Source organism: Apteryx mantelli, chromosome 18 (genome assembly GCF_036417845.1).
Source record: "Apteryx mantelli isolate bAptMan1 chromosome 18, bAptMan1.hap1, whole genome shotgun sequence".
Taxonomy (NCBI): Eukaryota; Metazoa; Chordata; class Aves; order Apterygiformes; family Apterygidae; genus Apteryx; species Apteryx mantelli.
This window is the reverse complement of record NC_089995.1, coordinates 18,900,210-18,919,518: the sequence shown is the minus strand read 5'-3', so window position 1 is coordinate 18,919,518 and position 19,309 is coordinate 18,900,210. Positions and strand designations below refer to the sequence as shown.

At 47.4% G+C, this 19,309-nt stretch overlaps 1 protein-coding gene across 2 annotated transcripts; it reads right to left on the bottom strand.

Moving 5' to 3' along the window:
* Window positions 1–415: 415 nt before the first annotated feature.
* TM9SF4 (transmembrane 9 superfamily member 4) lies at window positions 416–18,039 on the bottom strand. Of its 2 annotated transcripts, XM_067307757.1 has the most exons (18): window positions 18,013–18,039; window positions 12,662–12,775; window positions 10,987–11,086; window positions 10,388–10,556; window positions 10,178–10,307; window positions 8,761–8,884; window positions 8,008–8,126; window positions 7,698–7,809; window positions 7,129–7,199; window positions 6,539–6,671; window positions 5,829–5,910; window positions 5,668–5,743; window positions 5,232–5,315; window positions 4,850–5,025; window positions 4,421–4,484; window positions 3,693–3,812; window positions 3,035–3,124; window positions 416–2,627 (listed from the first exon to the last, which is right to left on the bottom strand). In XM_067307757.1, the coding sequence occupies exons 1-18, from the start codon at window positions 18,031–18,033 to the stop codon at window positions 2,478–2,480; spliced, it is 1,935 nt and encodes a 644-aa protein (XP_067163858.1). In that variant the 5' UTR covers window positions 18,034–18,039; the 3' UTR covers window positions 416–2,477. The 2 variants fall into 2 exon arrangements, with proteins under 2 accessions (XP_067163858.1, XP_067163859.1); XM_067307758.1 differs by lacking the exon at window positions 10,178–10,307 and having other exon boundaries at window positions 8,761–8,840.
* Between the last annotated feature and the right edge of the window lie 1,270 nt (window positions 18,040–19,309).

The window sequence follows — 19,309 nt, the reverse complement described above, 5'->3', positions numbered from 1 at the left end:
AAAGCACTGTGGAAGGCGCTGTATTTGCAAAATAGTGTTACCCTGTCAATCATCTGACAATTGCGATACTCCATCCATTAGTGCTACAGACGTCAAACCACGTATTTTTCACAAAAGAACTGAGCTGCTTAAGCAGTCTTTATCGTATAACACACGAAATCAGGACAGTGAGAAGCAGAATAAAAAAAGCCTTGACTGGTGGCATTTTAATTACAATACACAGCAGTATACAGGACATGCCACACTGGGAGAAACTGCACTGTGCAGTGAAGTTTACCAGGGGAAAAACATTATGTAGAAAACCTAAGCGTATTCCAGGCTGTGCTTCTAATTGAAGCTACATGTCAAAAACCATGCAGGTGTTTAAATAAGAGGCTGAGTAAGTGATACGAAAAGAAAAATCACAAAACGTGGCTCAGGAGAACCCAGGGGAGCAGGGCAACAGGACAATGGCAGATTTATTTACAATAGGACACAAAGAATACATACATTAATTAAAAATTACAAAGAATACAGAGAAAACACTTTGGGGAAAAGAGAGAAATCAATGCTGGCCGAACCTCTCCACCAGGGCGTGGGGGGAGAGAAATCAACCAAAATCTCACAGAAAGATCTCAAATCAGAACTAGTGGAGGACTCCACAGCACAGTTGGCTTGTGTATCCTATGCTCCCTTTTTCCATCCTTGATTTCTGGATGATTGAACTTTGGCATGATGGGTGGCTGAAGAAGTATTAGGCAAGACTGTAAAGACTTAATGCTGAGGAGGAATCAATCCTTCTGGGAAGTCAGCTCCCATGCAGGGGAGCAAAGGCCATTACTAAGAGAGACAGGTCCTTACGCAGGCCCAGTGGAGATTTACGGTGACTTGGGTAAAAAGCAAAACCCCAAACCCTCAAGTGTGCATATGTCAGTGTTGGTAACAGGGAAGGCTTTTCACAGTCCTGGGTCGGAATGGCAACCTGCGGCAGCTGACTATTTGGAGACCTTATTTCTTACTACTGCAGGAAGAAGCAAAAGCAGAACTTTCACGGATCTCACTAAAAACTCTCCCCTGTAGCCCTGACTGAATCCAGCTAATCTGGGGATGGAGAGAGCCTTCACTACAACGTGGAACCTTTTTTACTGGTAAACATCATTTAAGTGATCAAAATAAAACTTTAACCTCATTTAAAAACAAACTTTCCATGCGCTGATTCAGGCATCAAGCCATGGAAAAAGGAGACCTGCAGAAGAGTCCGTATAGGCTATTCCAGGGATCTTGGACCATTTTCCAGAAAAGAACAAAATGCAACCTATGGGGTGTACACTTTTTCTGTAGCCTGGAGGTAGAGAATCTAAAACAGGAGAAGAGAGCAGCAAGAGCAGCTGGAAAACAGGGCAGGTAGTGAGACAGCCCACTTCTGGCAATGGGAGAACTCGTTGGGGCCACTGTCTGTTCCCAGCCCCTTCTACATGGCTTGCACACATTTCACAGCAGCCGAGGCCCAACACTGCATCAGATTCCTTGGCACTAAAGCAACACCGTAGTGGATTGCTCTCCACAGGGCTCTATACAATCCCAGAGGAGTTCCTAGGAAGGAAGTCTACACTCTTTCCTCATGTGGCGAGAGCAAAACTATCATATCACAGAACAAACCCTTGTAGTTACCTCAAACATTCTTCCAGTTGCGTACTCTAGCACCAGCACAATCACGCTGCTTCCACAAGAACATTTCATCCTGCTGCATCCGGCTGCATCTTCCAAAAGAGAGGAAATCCCACCCTCCCCAAAGCCCTTCCAGTAGATGCATCCGAAGTGGCACATGCTGTCCAAGGCCAGAGGGAAGGAGAAGTGATGCAGAGGGTTACGGTTCTCACGCTCTCTCAGTGTCAAATTGCACTTCCCAGGCTCTGAATGGCACCTCCATGGAACTGTAAACAAGCTGGAGCCAGGACTTATACAGTCAGAGCACACCACGGTCATGCAGGGCGAGCCTTTAGGATCCTCTTATTTTGCCATAGTCAAGCTCCCTCTTCCATGCAGACATGAAGGCAGGAAAGAAACCTGGCCTGATACTGGTCTGAAGAGTCTCCCTGAATCCTAGAGCACCCTAGGGGCTGGAAGAAAACATTTTCACAAGTGTTTCCACTGCTGTTTCAAATCCATTCATCATAAAAAAAAAAAAAGATGAATTAGCAAAAAAAGGGTGTTTGCTTATACAGAGGGACATTTCTCTGCTAAAAAACTCCCTCAAAATTGGAATAGGATAATAAAGTTAAAATGCAAGGTATCTACAGACCCTTCTTCCCCCCAGAAGTAGCCCAGAATCCATGTACACTGTGCCAAAAGTTACATTCCAAAACGAGGAGTTATTTATTTCTTGTCACTCTCCCACTGGGTTTTGTTTCCTTAAAAGAGTGGGGAGAAGATGCCCCCTTCACTCCCAAGAGGACACGCGTACAAAGGTGTCTACTTTCTGCTGAATCTGTGCATCTTCAGTCTATTTTCACTGCGGCATAGATCTTCCGGACAAACATGTAGGCTGCATAGAAGCCAATGGTTCCAGTGAGGAGCCAGAAGGACAAGACCATAAGGGCGGTGTAGCCAAAGTATAGTAAGGAGGGAATGAACTCAACAATATCCAGCTAAAACAGAAGAGGAGAAAACAAGTAAAATTTAATACAGGGCTAACAAGAGTTAGCTCCCCAGCCCAGCCAACGCCTTCTACAAGGGCGCATTCAGCAAAAGAGCAGAGAAAACCCTCTACTGAATCTATTTTAGCTTGCCGAAAAAACATCCCCTTCAAAGTAGGGTTAGGGAACGTCACACTAGCATTTACACTGGCAACTGATCACTCCCCACAGGTGAGCACAGACAGGGGCCTCACGTACTTACAGTCTGCTCTCCTTTGTGAAGGATTATTAGCACAGTGGTCTGGTGAGCTGCCTCGTACTGGTTCAGACTAGGACTAGGCAGCCCCGCACCTTCCTTCTCCAAATCCAACAATCTCCTCTAGAAAGGTGTTAGTTTTATACAATAGGGATAACAATACCTTGTTCACAAAGTAAAAGATGGCATAGATCAGCACATAGAAGGCAGATCCTCCGGACACCAAGAAGGTCCTCCACCACCAGCGATAATCCTGATAGGGTAAAAAGCCTTAGCATTATCCCACAGTCTTCCTTTTCCTGGGTCACCAAGGCCTCTTTGACTCAGGTGACCTGTGAACTCTGAGACAGTGAAAGCATCATCTATTTTCCTCCAAAAGATAACTGCAGCTTGGGGGTGGGGAACTATTTTGTTACAGAAGTAGTAACTGAAGTATTTCCAAACAAAGAGGATGAAAAGTTGACAGTGAAACAAAGCCAGGCCAGCATCATGGCACTTGCTGCAGGAGAACACAGCTCAGCCTCTGGCCTTGCATTTCCCTTCATGCACAGACGAAAGGAAGCTGCTTCTTCAGGAAGAGAAGTCAGCTCAAAAGCATCCTGCCCCAAGCAGAATTTCCGATATGAAAACCACACTGCTCAGCTGAGCAGATATTGAGTAGTTTCAACTCTCCTTCAAGTCAAAAGGCGTTAAGGACACTCACACTGATGAAGCTGGGCCACACTACATTTCTGCTGAGAAGCAGCCATACAGTGATCTGTGGTTTTCCAGAAGCAACTGTGCACTGTCAGCTACTAAAACCACAGTAGAGGAAACCTCACCTCAGCACAAAGCTGGAAGTACACCATGACAATGCTGATTTGAGAGCACGATACCACCAGGATTATAAACACCAGGAAGAGAAAGCCGAAAAGGTAATAGAACTGGTTCTCCCAGATTGCCTGGAAAAAAAAAAAAAAAAAAAGACACAACGTAACTTTGTCTCCATGCTACTGCAGTTAAACAGCGAATATGAGACTAACTTCTACTAGCTGACCCTAGGAGAAATAAGGGGCCCCTCAACCTCATACAGACAAAGCCTTACATCAAGCACATTTCACAACATGCCTTCAAAAGAATCAGGTTGCAAGGTGCCTGAAGATAGCTGTGAGGTAGGTTGTTCATATCCATTATCTCCCTCTCTGCTCACTGTCCACAGAAAGGTGAAAAATAGGCAGTTGCTGGAAAGTCTCATTGGAATGTTTTAAGGCCAGGACCCCTCCTAGGCATAATGTTACAGTAAGCTTTCATCTTTGCCACTGTTCTTCATATAATCCAAGAATGTTCTACAGACATCTCCAGGATCCTCAACAAGAAAACAGACTGAAGAGATCCATGGCCCAGCTGTCTCTGGGGGCAATACTGAAAGGCCTCAAGGGGAGCCATTAGCCCCTTCAGTAAGTACAGAAATATGACCACACTCCAAGCAGATGTCCCCTCCCTTTCAACACCATATCGGCTTTGGCATGATGGGTATTGTATTCAGGAGCGAAGCAGGTTTAATGCTTACACTGAAAATGAAGAACAATTCAATGAACATGGCTCCAAAAGGCAGAATACCAGCCATGAGAATCCTACAGAATGAGAAAAGAAAATCATTAACAGCACAATATAACTGTCTAGCTATTAAAAGTCACCTGTAACCACACAAAGGCGCTCCTAGCAAAAGCTCTACAGCTTCAGATTACTGGAATAAATCTCATACAAGTGACACAGCTGCTCTTATCTTTTAGTGCATACCACTTCTATATGCGCCACAGAGTCATACCGCATTAAGCTTGTCAAGATTAAGTCTGTAATATTGCATTCCTCATGAGGAATCCATCTGCAATTTGTCTGTGCCCAGAGACTAGCGGAAAGGTGATGTTCAGCAGCCTAAAGAGACTGAGGTTGGGGGAGGGTCTTAACTCACCATATTTCCTAGACACTCATCACTCACCCAACAAATTTATTCATATACCACCTCTGCTCCGGGATCTGCCTTGGAATCTGATTGGTCCGTACAGGATTGTCATATGGCTGTTTGCGAAATCCAAAGTAGTAACCCAGGTAGACCAAGGGCAAGGAGATCCCAAACCACATGCACAGCAAGGCCACCATAGTTGGGAAAGGCACCTGGAACCACACCAAGTGTCACAAGTGAGGCTTCCAGCAAGTTCCCTCACCCTGGAGACTGAAGTCACTGGCCAGACCAACTTTCCAGCTAACCATTGCACTGGCACCCACATTCAGAAAGTTGTCAGGAAACTAAGTAACTCCCTGACACTCCAATCACCCTCCTCCCCTCTCTAGCATGCTTGCAGGATAAAGAGGGTACCTACCGCTCCAGAGGAGTGTTTCCCCCAGATGAAACAGTTCAGGACAAAGCAGATGCCAAAGACTACACCCGGATACAGAGTAGCTGTCTGCAAGAGCAAACACAAGTTAAGAGAGAACATGAGACTGTTATGAACCAGATGTTTCTTCTTAAATGAGTCCATTGCTGGGATGAAGCATCCCTTTTCCCTCTTCTGTTTATTAGTGCTGTAAGACTGCGGTGAAGTACATGGGGAAGATCTTAGACAATCCTCTTGCTTTACTATCACACACACTCTGGTGTCCTCCCTTTCACATAAAGCTACAAGGTCTCAATCCATACCAAATCTCTATGATACAGCCAGGCTGCACCCAGCTATCCGGAAATACACATGGAGCTTATCCACAGATCTCACCCATCCACAGACCTGGCTAAGGAGCACAGCACGCCAGAAGACTTACACAAAAGGCTCCCTTCTTCCACCTATGTCCTTTCAGAGTCCGGTATAAGCGGCCAGCAAAGAATCCACCAAAAACCCTGGATAAAAACAGGCCAAGGCACAGTTAGTTTCTATTCCCTGGGAGAAAACAGTATTGCAGTGGGAAGCAGTGGACACACCTACCCCATGAACATGAAGAGAAAGCAGGCAGTAGTCATCAGCGCACCCCGGCTAGAAGGCGACAGCATCCCCAGCATGGCAACAACTGCAGAAGGTTAAAACAAAACAAAAAAAAAAAAAAAAGAAAAGAGAGAGAGAGAGAGAGAAGGGGAAAAAAAGAACAGCAGTTCTGATGTACGTGTGCTAGTCAGCATCTGGAGGCCAGGGGCCCTGTTCCACATGACAGATTGCAGCTGCCTGGAATCACTCTGCCTCCTCTACAGATCTCATTTCCCCTGCAGCATAATATATCTACAGCCTCCAGCACCAGCCAGAGAAAGCCACAGCTTTGATCTCAAGCTACAGAACATGCTTTAGCCTCATTTTTCCAGAGAATCGAACAGGTGCAGCTCAGAAGGCAAAGCACACATATGCGAGAGTCCCTCAGCCCGCTACCACCCGGTGTTTCCACAATATCCCTGTCCTCATAACTTGATAAAAGACAATACAAACACAGAAAATAAGGCCTTCATTTAGGAAAGGGTATCTAGAAACTTAGAAATACGCTGAGCACAGGCCTGCAGCCTAGATCAACGTTGCAACAGGAAGTAGGCCTTATCCAGCTTAACTTGAGCGAAGGCGAGCATATGCTGAAGTCAACAGGAGCTACAAATGCCCTTGAACATTGTTCCTCTTCTTGTTACAACCACCCCAACTCAACATGTGCCACTCACAGATGACAATCAGGATCATACAAAAGAGCTGAATCCCAGAACCCAGGAGAGAGCTGAGGATCATAGGATACTGCGGAGGCCTGAAGACATCTCCATGCACAAGTTTCCAACCGGATTCTTCCATGGTATCTTCCTGTAGCAACAACAAAAAAAGAAGGTACTTAGATGCAGTCTGCCAGTGGAAACGAATGTCCTACCACAGCCAGCCTAAGAGGTGAATTTCCCTGTAACCAGGACTTTTAAAGAATTACATCACCCTAGTTAAGAAACCTCTTTCCTCCTAGGCTTTAAGTTGAGGGTCTATACAATCAGTTTAGGCCTGGATTACCAATGCCAAGGCAGTCATCTACAAAAGCATCAGCAGTCATTACTTAGGTCTGAAAATGTCCAAACTGGTGATCTGCCATTGTACGCAGAGAGCCAAAGGTGTCGTGACAGTGCATTACAGAACTGCCCCTCCCATCTTCAGGGCTAGCAGCAAAACTGGGGAAAGGGAAGAGAAAATACATCCAGTTTCTTCAAACTGGATCCCTCCTCATTTGTGCTTCCCTCCCTCTCTGATCCCAGCCCCAAGAGTGAACACATCATACAATGTCATCTTCCTTGTTGTAGTTGGCAATGTCCTTCCGGAGAGTGCGGATGATGATCATGCTGAGAATACCTGAAAACACACAAACTGAATTTGGCTCAGAGGCTCCCAGATGGCCCTACTGCTCTCACGCTGTGCAACTACATGGCTTGCACCAAAATATGCGGTTCTGGCTAGTAGAGGAGGCCTTGAGCATTAGTCATCTCTCCCAGCCTTCAGCAAAGACAGGAGCAAAACTCCAGGGGGTAGGGAAGGCAGCATTCCCGTATGAATAGGGTACTGCGGCCTTCCTGTTTATTCTTCTTAAGTCTGGACATGCAAGATATGCGTTAACCACATTAATGATTCTATCCCTCCCCCAAGTGCCCCAAGTCAAAGAGCAGAAGTAACAGTCTGACCCTACAGCGTACTGCCCGAACTGGAAGGTTTTACATGTGCTAATGCTTGTTTCCTGCCCCTTCTGACAGTTCAGATCTGGCCACACCCTCCTCAGGCTACCTGCAGCTGAAGCTTAAAGCAAACTCCCTGCAGATAAACGGGAAAGCCTTCTTCATCCCAAACATCACTCACCTGAGAGGAAAAAGACGACCACAACCGAATTAATGATGGAGAACCAGTGAATCTGCACATCGCTCATGGTCAGATAGGTGTCCCAGCGAGAAGCCCATTTAATGTCACTTTCCTGAAAGAAAACACCACATGACCAGAAGCCCTTCCGACATCCCAGAAGCTATCACAGCCTCGTGTCATCTTATGCTGGAGCGCTCCCAATGCCTTCCACAACACCTCTGTGATACAGGCACTCTGTGCACTAACTGCCAGCCAGTCAATGCCAGTTAGGGGTAGTTAGTTGCCAGCCAGCTTCCCATTATCCCCTCACCTCCCAATGGACAGAGTAGGTGAAGAGCATCTGATTCTCTTTAGAAGGATCTATTTCCTGAGGGGCAGAGCCTGTAGCTTCGGGCAGGGTGCACATACCCTTCTCATCAGCCTTCAAGTCTACAAGAGAAAACATGGCACACACGAGGTCAGCACTTCCCTCTAAGGCACGAGCTCTCCCACTGACCATCCCGGCCCCAAGTACAAGTCACTGTGCTGCGTTTATTCCAAATACTGCAGGGGAAGCACCCATTCCTTTCTCAGTTGCTTTGCAGTTTCCAAGACTTCTTCCAATCAGGAGTGGAGCAGCATTAATGAACCTTTAAGGAACGCTGTGTGTGAGCCTCTCCTTAACTGGAAGGATAAAAGCTAGAGGCTCTGAAGACAAGGATCTAGATCAAGGAACAAATCCTCTATTCCACGTGAGACACTGAGAAGCAAGGCCTCTCCAGCAGGGCCTGCTGCTGCTGCTAGAGGAGTTGCATGGGGCAATATATGATATGCGCAACTTCCCCCTTTGAGATTCCCATTTCATGCTGGGCTCACTGAAGTAGGAAGACTAACTCCATAACTTAAACTTTTAAGTTCTAATCCCTCTAAAGCTATATTGTTCTTATAATTCAGACTCCCTCATTTCTGTGCCACAAGATCTACAGTGGAAGCAACAATTACCACCCTGATGTGTTAGTGGTGTTCAACTCCCAGCCCTCCAAGAGACTCTTCTCCCCGACTCCCTTGCCTAAAAATCTCTCACCTTCCAGTTTAATACTTTGGGGTATCACTTCAAAGCGCACAACCCTGTAGGTGGGCTCCTGGTTCTCTTCCACATCCTCTCTGTGGTAGTAAAGGATGAAGGAGAGGTGGTTGTGCAGGTAGAACTAAAATGGATTGACATTAAATGAAAGTGTTAGCATCCCAAGGGAAGAACAGGCAATGTTTAGAAGCAACAACTGGAGAAAGCAGTTTCAGTGCTGGAAACTGAAGACTCCAACTGCTCCAGATACGTTGTGCTACAGAGCAAGACCAGGCTCTCTAAAGCTTTCCAATGCTAAAGAAACAAAAGGAGAGAACATAGCTGTTGAAAAGGTGACATCTCAACCACTCCAAGCATCAGCAACAATGTTTGAGTCCATTTCTGGCTGGGAGAATACCAATATACTAAGACACATCTCAACCATGCATTCAACGGAGACTTCAGTGGCAGCAAAATCACAGAATCGGGTTGGAAGCACCTCAGTAGTTACAACCTTAAGTTTCCCACCTGCCTTTTCCACCAGATAAATAAACATTACCCAGGTTCTGTGGGGGCTCACAGCTGTCTTAAGCTTGTACTTTCAAAAGGCTTTTATATATATATATATATATCACCTATAAAAAGTGTAGCAACTCTGAACAGGCACATTAAGCTCTTTCATCCATAAGAACTTAGCCTCAAGTGATCAGAGCCATGCACGCAGCTGAACACTTGAGTGCACTAAAAAGATGCATCTGTTAAGTCAAACAACTAATCTTTAGGGCACACAATCACAGAAAACATTTGCAAGAATAGGCATGCTAAATTTTCATTTCCAAATTTAAGCATCTTCCCCAAGATATTTACATGCAGAAAGATGTTCCATTTTGTACAATTTGCCGGCCCCTTTATTTTCTTCCTAATACCACATACCTTTTTCCTCCCCTTCCTTAAGTATGTTTGTTTCTTTCATGCATAAGCAACTGCACTATACTGGAGGAATTCAAATTGCTACCTTCTGAATTGAATCAAAGTTCCAGTCACATCCCAGACAGTTTCATGTAAAAATTAAAAATAAACACTTGACAATTCTCCTCCCCCACTGAAGAGAGCACCATGATTGCTAAAGACTAGCCAGCCTTCGGGGCACCTCTGGGAAGTACATTGCCCCTGCTCTGCTGAGGGGGAACTACTGCATGAGGTTGTCCAACATCATGGGTCAAGCCAGTGCTAGAACTCCTGGTTATCATTCCGGTATTTTAGCACCCGTTCCCCCTCTTCCAGTACAAGATCTAGCCCTCATTTCCACTCTTATATCCACTCTTTATAAAACCCTTGGTTGCATTCCCAACCCTGATGCTCTTTGGTAACTTCTAACATCCTCTGAGACACCCAGAGCTCCTCTAGGCACCCCTTAGACAGCATCTGGATTCTCTACCTTGTTACCGTCCATAAACCCAAGCCTGTATCCATGCTCGAACTGCACATCCTTCTCCTTCTTCTTTTCCTCTTCCTCACGATTTGAATAAAACTCCAGCCGTGTTGCCACAGGGAGGTTATCAGCAATGCTGAAAGCACAGATTTCAGATCAAATTTGTCCACTACACAGAATCCCCACTGACACAAACCCGTGCTTGAGATGACTCACAGATGGACATAGTAATCTTCCCTGATTCGCTCAGCAATAAGCTTGCTCTGCTCCACTGTCAGAGTGACTGGCTTATTAGGAAAGTTGCACAGAACCTCACATTTCTTCTCCACACTCATGGAAACCTGGAAAGGCGTGTTTACAATCCGATCTCCCCGGAGAACCTCACCTGGAAAACAGGAAAATAAGGGCAGGGTTGAGGGCTGCTAGGCTTCTTGCCACTCATCCTGTCACAGGGTTTGCAATGCTCTGTATGACTAAAATGCTGAGAGCAAGTCTCCTGTGTTACTATGGATGCCAGCTGTGTGGAAAAAAATTGAAGGATATTTTGGTTATGTTATTTGTCTGACATACCAAGCACTGCTTATGAAATTGGTTACAGGTCCTCCTTTTTGAAAGGTGCTTCTGCATTCTGATACATGAATATTCTAGTTTGCAAACAGCCAGTGTATAACAAATTAGAGAGAGCAGGCTTTCCTCAAACAGTTTATTAGAGGTGACATTTGCAATTGCCTCTCCTCCTGTAAACATACCCTCACGCAGCTTGTAAGTGGCAGCCTGTTAACTGATGGGGAGCATGCTGTTCAACAGATACGTACCTAGATTCTCAGCCTTGTACGTTATCTTGGTGGGCTGACAGAAAGGCAATGAGTAGTACTCATAGGGTAGCTGGGTTCGTGAACTGGTGAGCTTCACAGCCTGGAGAAAAAAAAAGAACAATTATCTGCATGAAAGAGCTCCCATGATTTCATACCCTCTCTACATCAGCTAGAAGCTGAAGCTCACGTAGAAACATCTTCCATAAAGCTCACTTAGGAAGCTGCAAGAAAGGAGACAGACGATCCTGGGAGAGCTCCTGCTTTCTTCACTTTTGCACAATTTCTAGCTGTACTTTCTCTACACTATGATTTGGTAGCAATTCCTTTATTAACAAAGAAACACCTGTAGAATGGCATGGTGAATTGGTTTCACAAATTTATTATCCAGTGAAGACCTGCAAAACAACAAAGTGCCTGAGAGAGATTCAAGAGCCTCTTCCCACATAGGACTGTAGTTATTGCCTTAAAAAAAAAAAAAAAATCCAAGTCACACCGGACCTAGAGGTCTGACCTCTACTAATATAAAAATTGAGCAACTTTCATCTCTGGAAAGAAAGCCAGAGAACCATCAGATTTGAAAAACAATGGATAGTGGCAGAACCCAAACCTTTCAGGAGAGTACCCACAAATCACATGAGATCAAACGCACAAGAGAAGTGCAGAGACATACCACATATAGACTAGGCCACAGTTGCTCAGAAAAGCAAGAGCATTTTGTAACGCGGCCAAGTTCATTTATTGGAAGAGCGCTGGCAAACTCGCCAACTTGTCTCATCACCGGAGGAAATATTTGGCTCATGAAATCCCTTTGAGAACAGCCATTTCAATACCCCCTTCCCCAGGGAAACTTACTGTAGCCACAGGCCAGTCTCATTTGCTTAAAAATAGCTTAGGTCTGGCAGCCTGTGGCCAGAGAGCAAATTGTGTTGTGCTTCACGCAGGAGAAGGCAACCTCAGCATCCCCAAGGGTGCCAATTGTGCTGAGACAGAGGCCACATCTTTAGAAAAATAAATGAAAAGGGCTATAAATTGCTGATGTCTGGAAACAAAGCCTGGCTTCCTCCTGTGCTGGATGAGCAGTTCCATCAGTCGCTACCAGCAATACTGTACAGGAACAGCTTTTCAGCAGCCTGGGTTGTAAGATCTATGATGCTCAAGGACAAATGCCTGCACTTGGAATGGGCTTATCGTGGATTTCGCATGACTTGAAGACACAACACATGGCAACTGGGTAGAAGAGGAAATTGTAAAGGTCCAATTCAAACCATTACTTTGGCCTACCATCTAAAGACTCAGTCTCTATAAACACTTTGAGAGTCAGTACAATACAGGAGAAAATCTCTGATTAAATTCACTTCAAAACTAGAGTGAGAAAAAGAAGGCTGTTTTGCCAAGTATAGCAACACCTCGAGGACTTGGTGTAACTACTAACGGAATTAGGAAGAAATAGGAAGCAAGAAAGAGAGTCAAGTTGGGAACAGTAGGCTGAAGTGATGACAGTAACCACTCAAGGGCTGCTTTCCCCCAACACAAATGTTATGGAAAAGAAAATATCCGCCTCAGAATTTTAATAACAGGATCCCAAAGTTTGACTTGACAGACCCACTTAGCTGTTATGATATAAACAAGAAAAAAAAAAAAAAACACCTAGCAGCTCCATCTAAGTTCACCCTACCTTAATTTCCACAGGATCGTTCCGGTGGAAGTTGATAGGAGCCACACCAGGTACGTAGAAAGAGTCTGTACCATGAAGCAATGAGAGCAAAACCAGCAAATATCTTAGCCTTTCCTAAAGAAACCAAAAGAGGTATTAAATTACAAGACAGTAGATACAAACATCAGAACAACATTAGAGATGGGCAGCAACAAAAAGTGTTCATCCGAGACATTATAAAGGTCATGTGCTCCAGCAATGAAACACAGCTGACAAAGTTAACTTTGCCTTGCGACTCTCATCAAGTCAGCTTCCGTTTTCTGTGCGTTTCCTCAGCTGTAATCAGGAAAACTTTGTCCTTGCTCAGATATGAGGAAGATGTGCTTGATATTTGTAACTTGCTTCATGTATCAGGCCGTCATCTGACTTTTCTACTCCCATCCATCTAATACCCTGGTGAAGAACAACGTAACTCCATGGATTACTAGAGAACAGGGCATTAACCTTGGCACTAGGTTTCTGTCAGCTCTGCACTTCAGGAGTTACCCCCTAGCAGCTTATAAACTGAGTTTACACACACATCTTCCATGAAGCGGTTAGCATAGGGTACGGTTTGACACTGCAGCCGAGCCAGCCTAACAGCTTATTGCATCCAAAGGCATTGCTCACGTCACCTCTCCCCCCTAGTCCATATTCTTCTTTCCCCTCACCCTGTGGAGTGCAATTTCAGCTCAACATGGCAAAAAAGGTCCCCCCCTTTTCAGGGAGTGGGGAGAAGGGTCAAGTTAGAAAGTTGAATCAGTTTGGCACGGGATCCAGCAAGAACCAGATGCAGTATAACAAATGTGGCAGCAAACCCTTTAATTGACTTTGCTATTTCATTAAACTGTGCCATTATCCCAATCAACCCCACGCAGCTTGTACAAGAGTAGTAAGGCTCTGAAATAAAAAACAAGCTTTAAAGAACATTAGATAGCAGCAGAACAGCTGGATTAGAACATCAACTCCAGTGTAATCTCACTGCACCACTAGCTTCAGCCCATTCTGAAGTCAGTGTGCGAAATGCACTATTTAACTACACAAGACCTGGAGTCTGGTTTGGGACAACTTTTGAGCTAATGTTGGAGTGATAATAAAACCAAACGTTGCCTTCCTCTGCACTTCCTCAATAGGGCAAGCAAAGCAAAGCTAGCTTTGGTGACCTACTGCCCTTACGCCTACGAACAGAAGCACTGGCAGTCAAGAAACGGGGAGCTAGATACAGAAGGGACAAGAGAGAGGAAGCGACTGACCAAGCAAGACTGGCTTGGAGTAAAATGAGCCACCAGATTATTGCCTGGTCTGGCTCTGTAGGGCACAGGGTTCAGTGCCTGCCTCTCCCACCAATTAACACCATTTGGGCAGGCCACAGGGGAATTAAACAGAAGTCCAGCCCTTTTTGGCAAAAGTCAGTCACCACACACAGCTGGGGAGGAAAAAACCGACCTTCAGACTCCCAGCAGCCCACGCGCCTCAAGTAGTGCAAAGAGGCGAGACAGAGCCCATCCCAAACTGCCAGTCTAGCCACAGCTACAGCCCTGACAGCAGGGGTCTACGGGGAAGGCATGCGGGGAGCCAGGATCCGGGACCCAGAGAGCTGGGCTGGCAGGAGCCCTTAGTGCCGATACAGTCCTGCTAGCACATTTGCACTGCCAACAGGACAGCTCATTTTGGCGGTAGGAGGCAGATTACTACACTGGTACAATCACAGCTCCCTTCTCACAGTGTCAGCGGAGTACCCTGGAGTAAGTCAGCATACACACAATGTAAGAGGAAACATTATTTACCCTTAAACTTGCAAACCAGGTACAGACAAAAAGCAGCTCTGTTAGGAGGCTCTATATCAGTGCAGGGGAAAGAAAAAAGAAAAAAAAAAAGATAAGCCGAGTTTATTGCCCCCACATCCCCTTCCCATCACAGACTTCCTTACTCTGGGGCTAGTAAGGTAAGTCTGACCCCGACACCAGTGAAAGTCAATAGAACATCTAGAAATAGTGGCACTGAGCAGGATGGATAAAGAGCAGCCAATAAATATTGGATTTTTAACCTAAAATGTATTTAAAATGTGAAGACTAGGAACCTACCTAAAATGTGTTCATACTAAATTATCGGATACATCTTTTCTGCTTACAAGGCGGATCTCTAGAACTATTCTAAGTACTGCTTAATGTAATTACAGCAGGCAAAAAACTTATTTGGAAAGTAACTGGAAAGTGTAAATACAGAATGAAATTAAAATATTTTTTAAATCGTTTAGACTTAAATACTGATCCAGCTTAAACGATTTTTTTTTGTTTTCCGTACTTACACATTGAGATTTTCCTTCTCTGATCTTGTAAAAGAATGTTTTATGGTTCTCTCTTGGACCAATTAAGAAAAGGTGCCTGGGGCAGGTGAAGTGCTACAAGGACACAGCGTTCTTTTCCTACATCCTGCTCTGCAGCTGTCAGCTACCTGTAGCAATTATCTCATTTCATTTGTTAATGAAGTGCCAGAAAGACACAACGTAACATTACTTAACAAAAAACAAAGCCAAACACACACAGGTGCAATCCTTGCCCTGAAGAGCTTGCAAGATAACAAAGTAAAGACAGAACTTTGGAATGAGCTCAGGAGACAGGCAAGCATGTAGAAGATGAAGTTTTTGGTGATACCTTTGGCAGAAGACAGGCCATTTGCATGCAGATGATGATGATGACTCAAAGAGCACTAGGCAACAGAAAAGACCAGAGGGGGACTATGGAAAACATCGCCAGGAAACAAATATTTGTTATCAAGAAATGGGAACATGCTACACAACAGGTGGAGGTGAGCTTTGAAAGTGAAGTTTGAAGGGATTTTCCAAAACAGGTTCTTAACTGGCCAGTTGTTGGACCAACAGCTCAACAGAGCACATTCAGGGTAAAGCCAGGGGCCTTTGTTATGGGGATCTTCCATATTTACAGATGCACTTAATTTTCTCCAAATGAAGAAAGCAGCTAAGCAATGGCAATACGGACACGTGCCAAACATCTGCATAACTCGTGGGCTTGGCCAGGCTGTCATCTCATTTGTGAGATGCCTTTGCTCTAGCTTGTCTTCTACGCAAGATTGAAGGTTGCAGGACTGAGCTTTATCCAAGTGAAGTGCTCTGGTGAGGCACGGACTTCCAGAACACACAGGACTGTGCCTCTGCACTCTTTACCAACAATACACATTTCAAAACACACCAGAAAAATCACTCAGTTGACAGTCTCACATCTAAGATGCCAGGAAACTGTACACTGAAGCAACAAGCAGCGAGACAAGCATACACAACCCCGAACAAGAGAAAACCTGTGCATAGACAAAAATATCCTGGGCTGACTAAACCTTTTTATTTTGCTACATGCACGCACACACACTTGCAAATGACCCTTTCTTAGGGGAATATTCCCTAAGCGAGAGAAGTATCTACAGAAGCACAATTAACAGAAAGCCACCACAAGCTTTTCCCTGCAGCACTCTGCCAAGGCGCTGTAATGCGATCCAGAGGGACCATCACCAGGCCCATTCAGGCCCAAGACATCCCAGCTCAGAACACAGGCAAACACATTCTAGGGACTGATCGTGTGAAGAAGCCTTCAAACAGCAGCATTTTAAGCACTCTGAACATTTTAATAGGGCTGGCGCTGAATTAGGGTCAGTTTAAGTCTGACTGTTTCAAAATACACCTACAAACTTAGGAAGACAACATAACATTTACTCAAAGGGAGGGAAAAGAATTCAGAAAATAAGCAAAGATGATGAGTACCATCCAAAGTGGGACTTCCCATTTCTTTTCTGCAGAGAAGGGAAAGACGTAGATCAAACAGCAATAACCAAGACCTTCTGAGTTCAAAGGCACTTTGGAAGAAAAGTAAGGAAAATACAACCTATGTGCAACAGTTTATCCAACCCGATTCACAAAGATCTGACATCTTATTCCAGTTACCAAGTCTTTTTAATGAGGTGTCAGAAAGGGAAGACAGACATAATCCTAGAATTTGGGTGAGGAAACAAAAATCCTCATATAACAGAGCAAACCAAAGCTCTTTCCTATGTATAATATTTATTCTGCCATCAGGCCCATTAGCAGGACATCTATAGCGTTGGTGGCACCTGCTCTTCACCCTCATCTGAGCTGCCAGCCTGAGTCCCCACCACCACCTTTTTTAAGGGCTGCTTCATTAGATATTCTCAACAACTATTTAGACAAGCTCATCTTTATTGCATTTCTGACCAGCTTACGCTCTCACTCAGAAAAGTCACTGAAAGCCTTTAGAAAGGAGACAAGTGCTGCATTCACAATGATTTCAGAGAGCTCCTTTGACACCAGGAGAGCTGTTAGCAGTCTTCTCTTCCCTTCACAAGAGAGAAGGCTAGGAGGAAATTCCAAGTAGAACCATCTTCAGCCCTAAAAACAAGCTCAGAAACTACTCCCTCCTGCCCTGGCCAGGAGGAAGCATGCAGAGCACGAAGATGCTTGAAACAAAATAAATGAACATTTCCACTCTTCCAATTTCTCTTTGGCTTTCTGCCAGCCTTTGCGCTCCATGAGTCACCTCACGTTCACCACCCTGGCCAAGAGAGTACTTTGCAAATCAACGCACATCATTTATTCATACAGCTTTCCTTACAACACATTATCAGGAAATGCCCTTCCATGAAAGCAAGGAGGAAAACCCCCTTTCCCAGCGCAAGGCGTCAGGCGGGTGATCAGTGTCACAACGTCTCCTTTCCTCGCACACGCGAGGCAGCGCCGGCGCTCGCCTACCGCAGCGAGCTTCCGCCAGGAGCATCCGCAGCTCCGGGGGGTTCGGGAGCGTGGAAACGCGGCGGCACCGCAGACCCCCCGGGGGTGCCGGCGGAGGGGGCTCGGCGACAGCGGGGGGGGGGGGTCGCGGCCGGCGCTTCCCCGCAGCAGCGGGCGCGACAGCAGCCGCCAAAACGCTCCGGCGGGGCGGCGGACCCGACCCGGACCTGGACCCACCAGCCGGCACCGGGCCGGGCGGCGAGGGCCCGGCGGGGTAGCGGCTTCCCGGGGCCCGGCCCGCCGCAGGCTCCGGCGGGCGACGCTCCCTCGCGGCCGCCCCGCTTCCTCCAGGCCCCAGCTCGGGCCGAGCCCCCGGGGGCCGCTCAAGGCCCCGCGGCCTGCGCCGGCCCTGCCCGCCCGCCCGCGGCACCGGGGCGGCCCGCAGGGCCCCGAGCCGGGTCGCAGCGTCCCGCCGCCGCCGGGGCGCCGCCTCACGGAGCCCCGCGCCCCGCGGCCGGGCCGAGGGGGCGGAACGGGGGCAGCGGGGGCGGCCGGGCGCCGCTCGGGCCGCCGCACTCACCATCGCCGCCGATGCCGCCATCTTGCATCCACGTGTCGCGACCGACGTCAGCGGAAGCGGGTGCCGGTTGGCTGGGGACGTTTATCGCCATGGCGACCGCGGCCTCGGGGCCGGGGGGCGCCGCGCCGCTCCGCGCCGCGCCGCGCCGCGCCGGGCCGGGCCGGGCCGGGCCGGGCCGGGCCGGGTCGGTTGAGCTGAGCTGAGCTGGGCTGGGCCCAGCCGGGCGCGGCGGGGCCCTGCTCCCGGGCACGGCGGGCAGCGGCCCCGTCCCGTTCCCGTCGGGCTCCCGGCACCAGGCAACCGGTTAACGGCAGGGGGCGGCCTGCGCCGCCATGTTCCCTGAGGGCACGGCGCGCGCCCGACGGCGGCCGCGACGCCGCGGGCGCCATGTTTGACGCGGGCGCTGTGAGGCGCCGGGGCTGGGGGCGGCCGGAGCCCCCCGGGGGGCAGCGGGGCCTAGACGGGAGCCCCGCGAGGGGGGGCCCGGGGCCGCCCGCGGTCCGCCTCGGCCGTACGAAACTAGGGTGGTCGCGATCGGGGGCACCTCGACTGCACTGGGGAGAAACGGCGGGGCTTGGAGGGGCCGGGGAGAGATGGGGGGGGAGGGAGGATTTGGGGAGGGGGAGGAGATCTGGGGGGGGAGGGTTTGGTCTCGGTGCCGGAGGGGCAGAGCACACGCGTGTCCTGGGGTCCCCGCTGCCCCCACCGCACCCTACAGAGAGGGCCACCAACCACGAGACATTTAAAATATTTTATTGACTAGAAAAAGAAGCTTCTCAAAGTTAAAAATAAAAGCTTATAAGCTACTAGGGTTGTCCCCTTATATGAGGGAAAATAGTGACATTCTCAGAAACTTGTTTTTATAAGAAATACAGGACAATCTTTTAAAAAACAAACTTACTTCCTCTATTCCCCGTACCCACATAACACATCATTAAATACTAAAAACAAACAAAAACATGAAACGTGTGTGCAAGAAATGCATGGTTCATTGCTGATAATGCAAATGAAAGGGTACAAATTAAATTACATCTGTGAGTTAGACAAACAGAGGTGGTTTGGGGGGAGGGAGAGGGCTTGGCGCTGCCGCCCACGGGGGGACGCTGGAGCGCGACGGGCTCCGGTCCTCACCCCGCCGCAGGTGCAGTTCTCGGCCGTCGGCACAAAACCAGCTCGGGACGTTCACACTAACGCGGGGGGTGTCAGTCTGCTGACTTATATTATAAAGCACCGTATCCATTCACATCCTAAGGCACACACTGTCCGCCCCAGCGAGGAGACTGGCCGAGAACTCGCT

Excerpts from the sequence above, each read along its gene's own strand:
- TM9SF4 (XM_067307757.1), bottom strand. The coding sequence starts at position 18,033 with ATGGCGGCATCGGCGGCGATG. Across the intron at positions 4,485-4,849 it reads TATATGAATAAATTTGTTGG|GATTCTCATGGCTGGTATTC; the intron begins GTGAGTGATGAG and ends CTCATTCTGTAG. Across the intron at positions 2,628-3,034 it reads TCTTTTACTTTGTGAACAAG|CTGGATATTGTTGAGTTCAT; the intron begins GTATTGTTATCC and ends CTTCTGTTTTAG.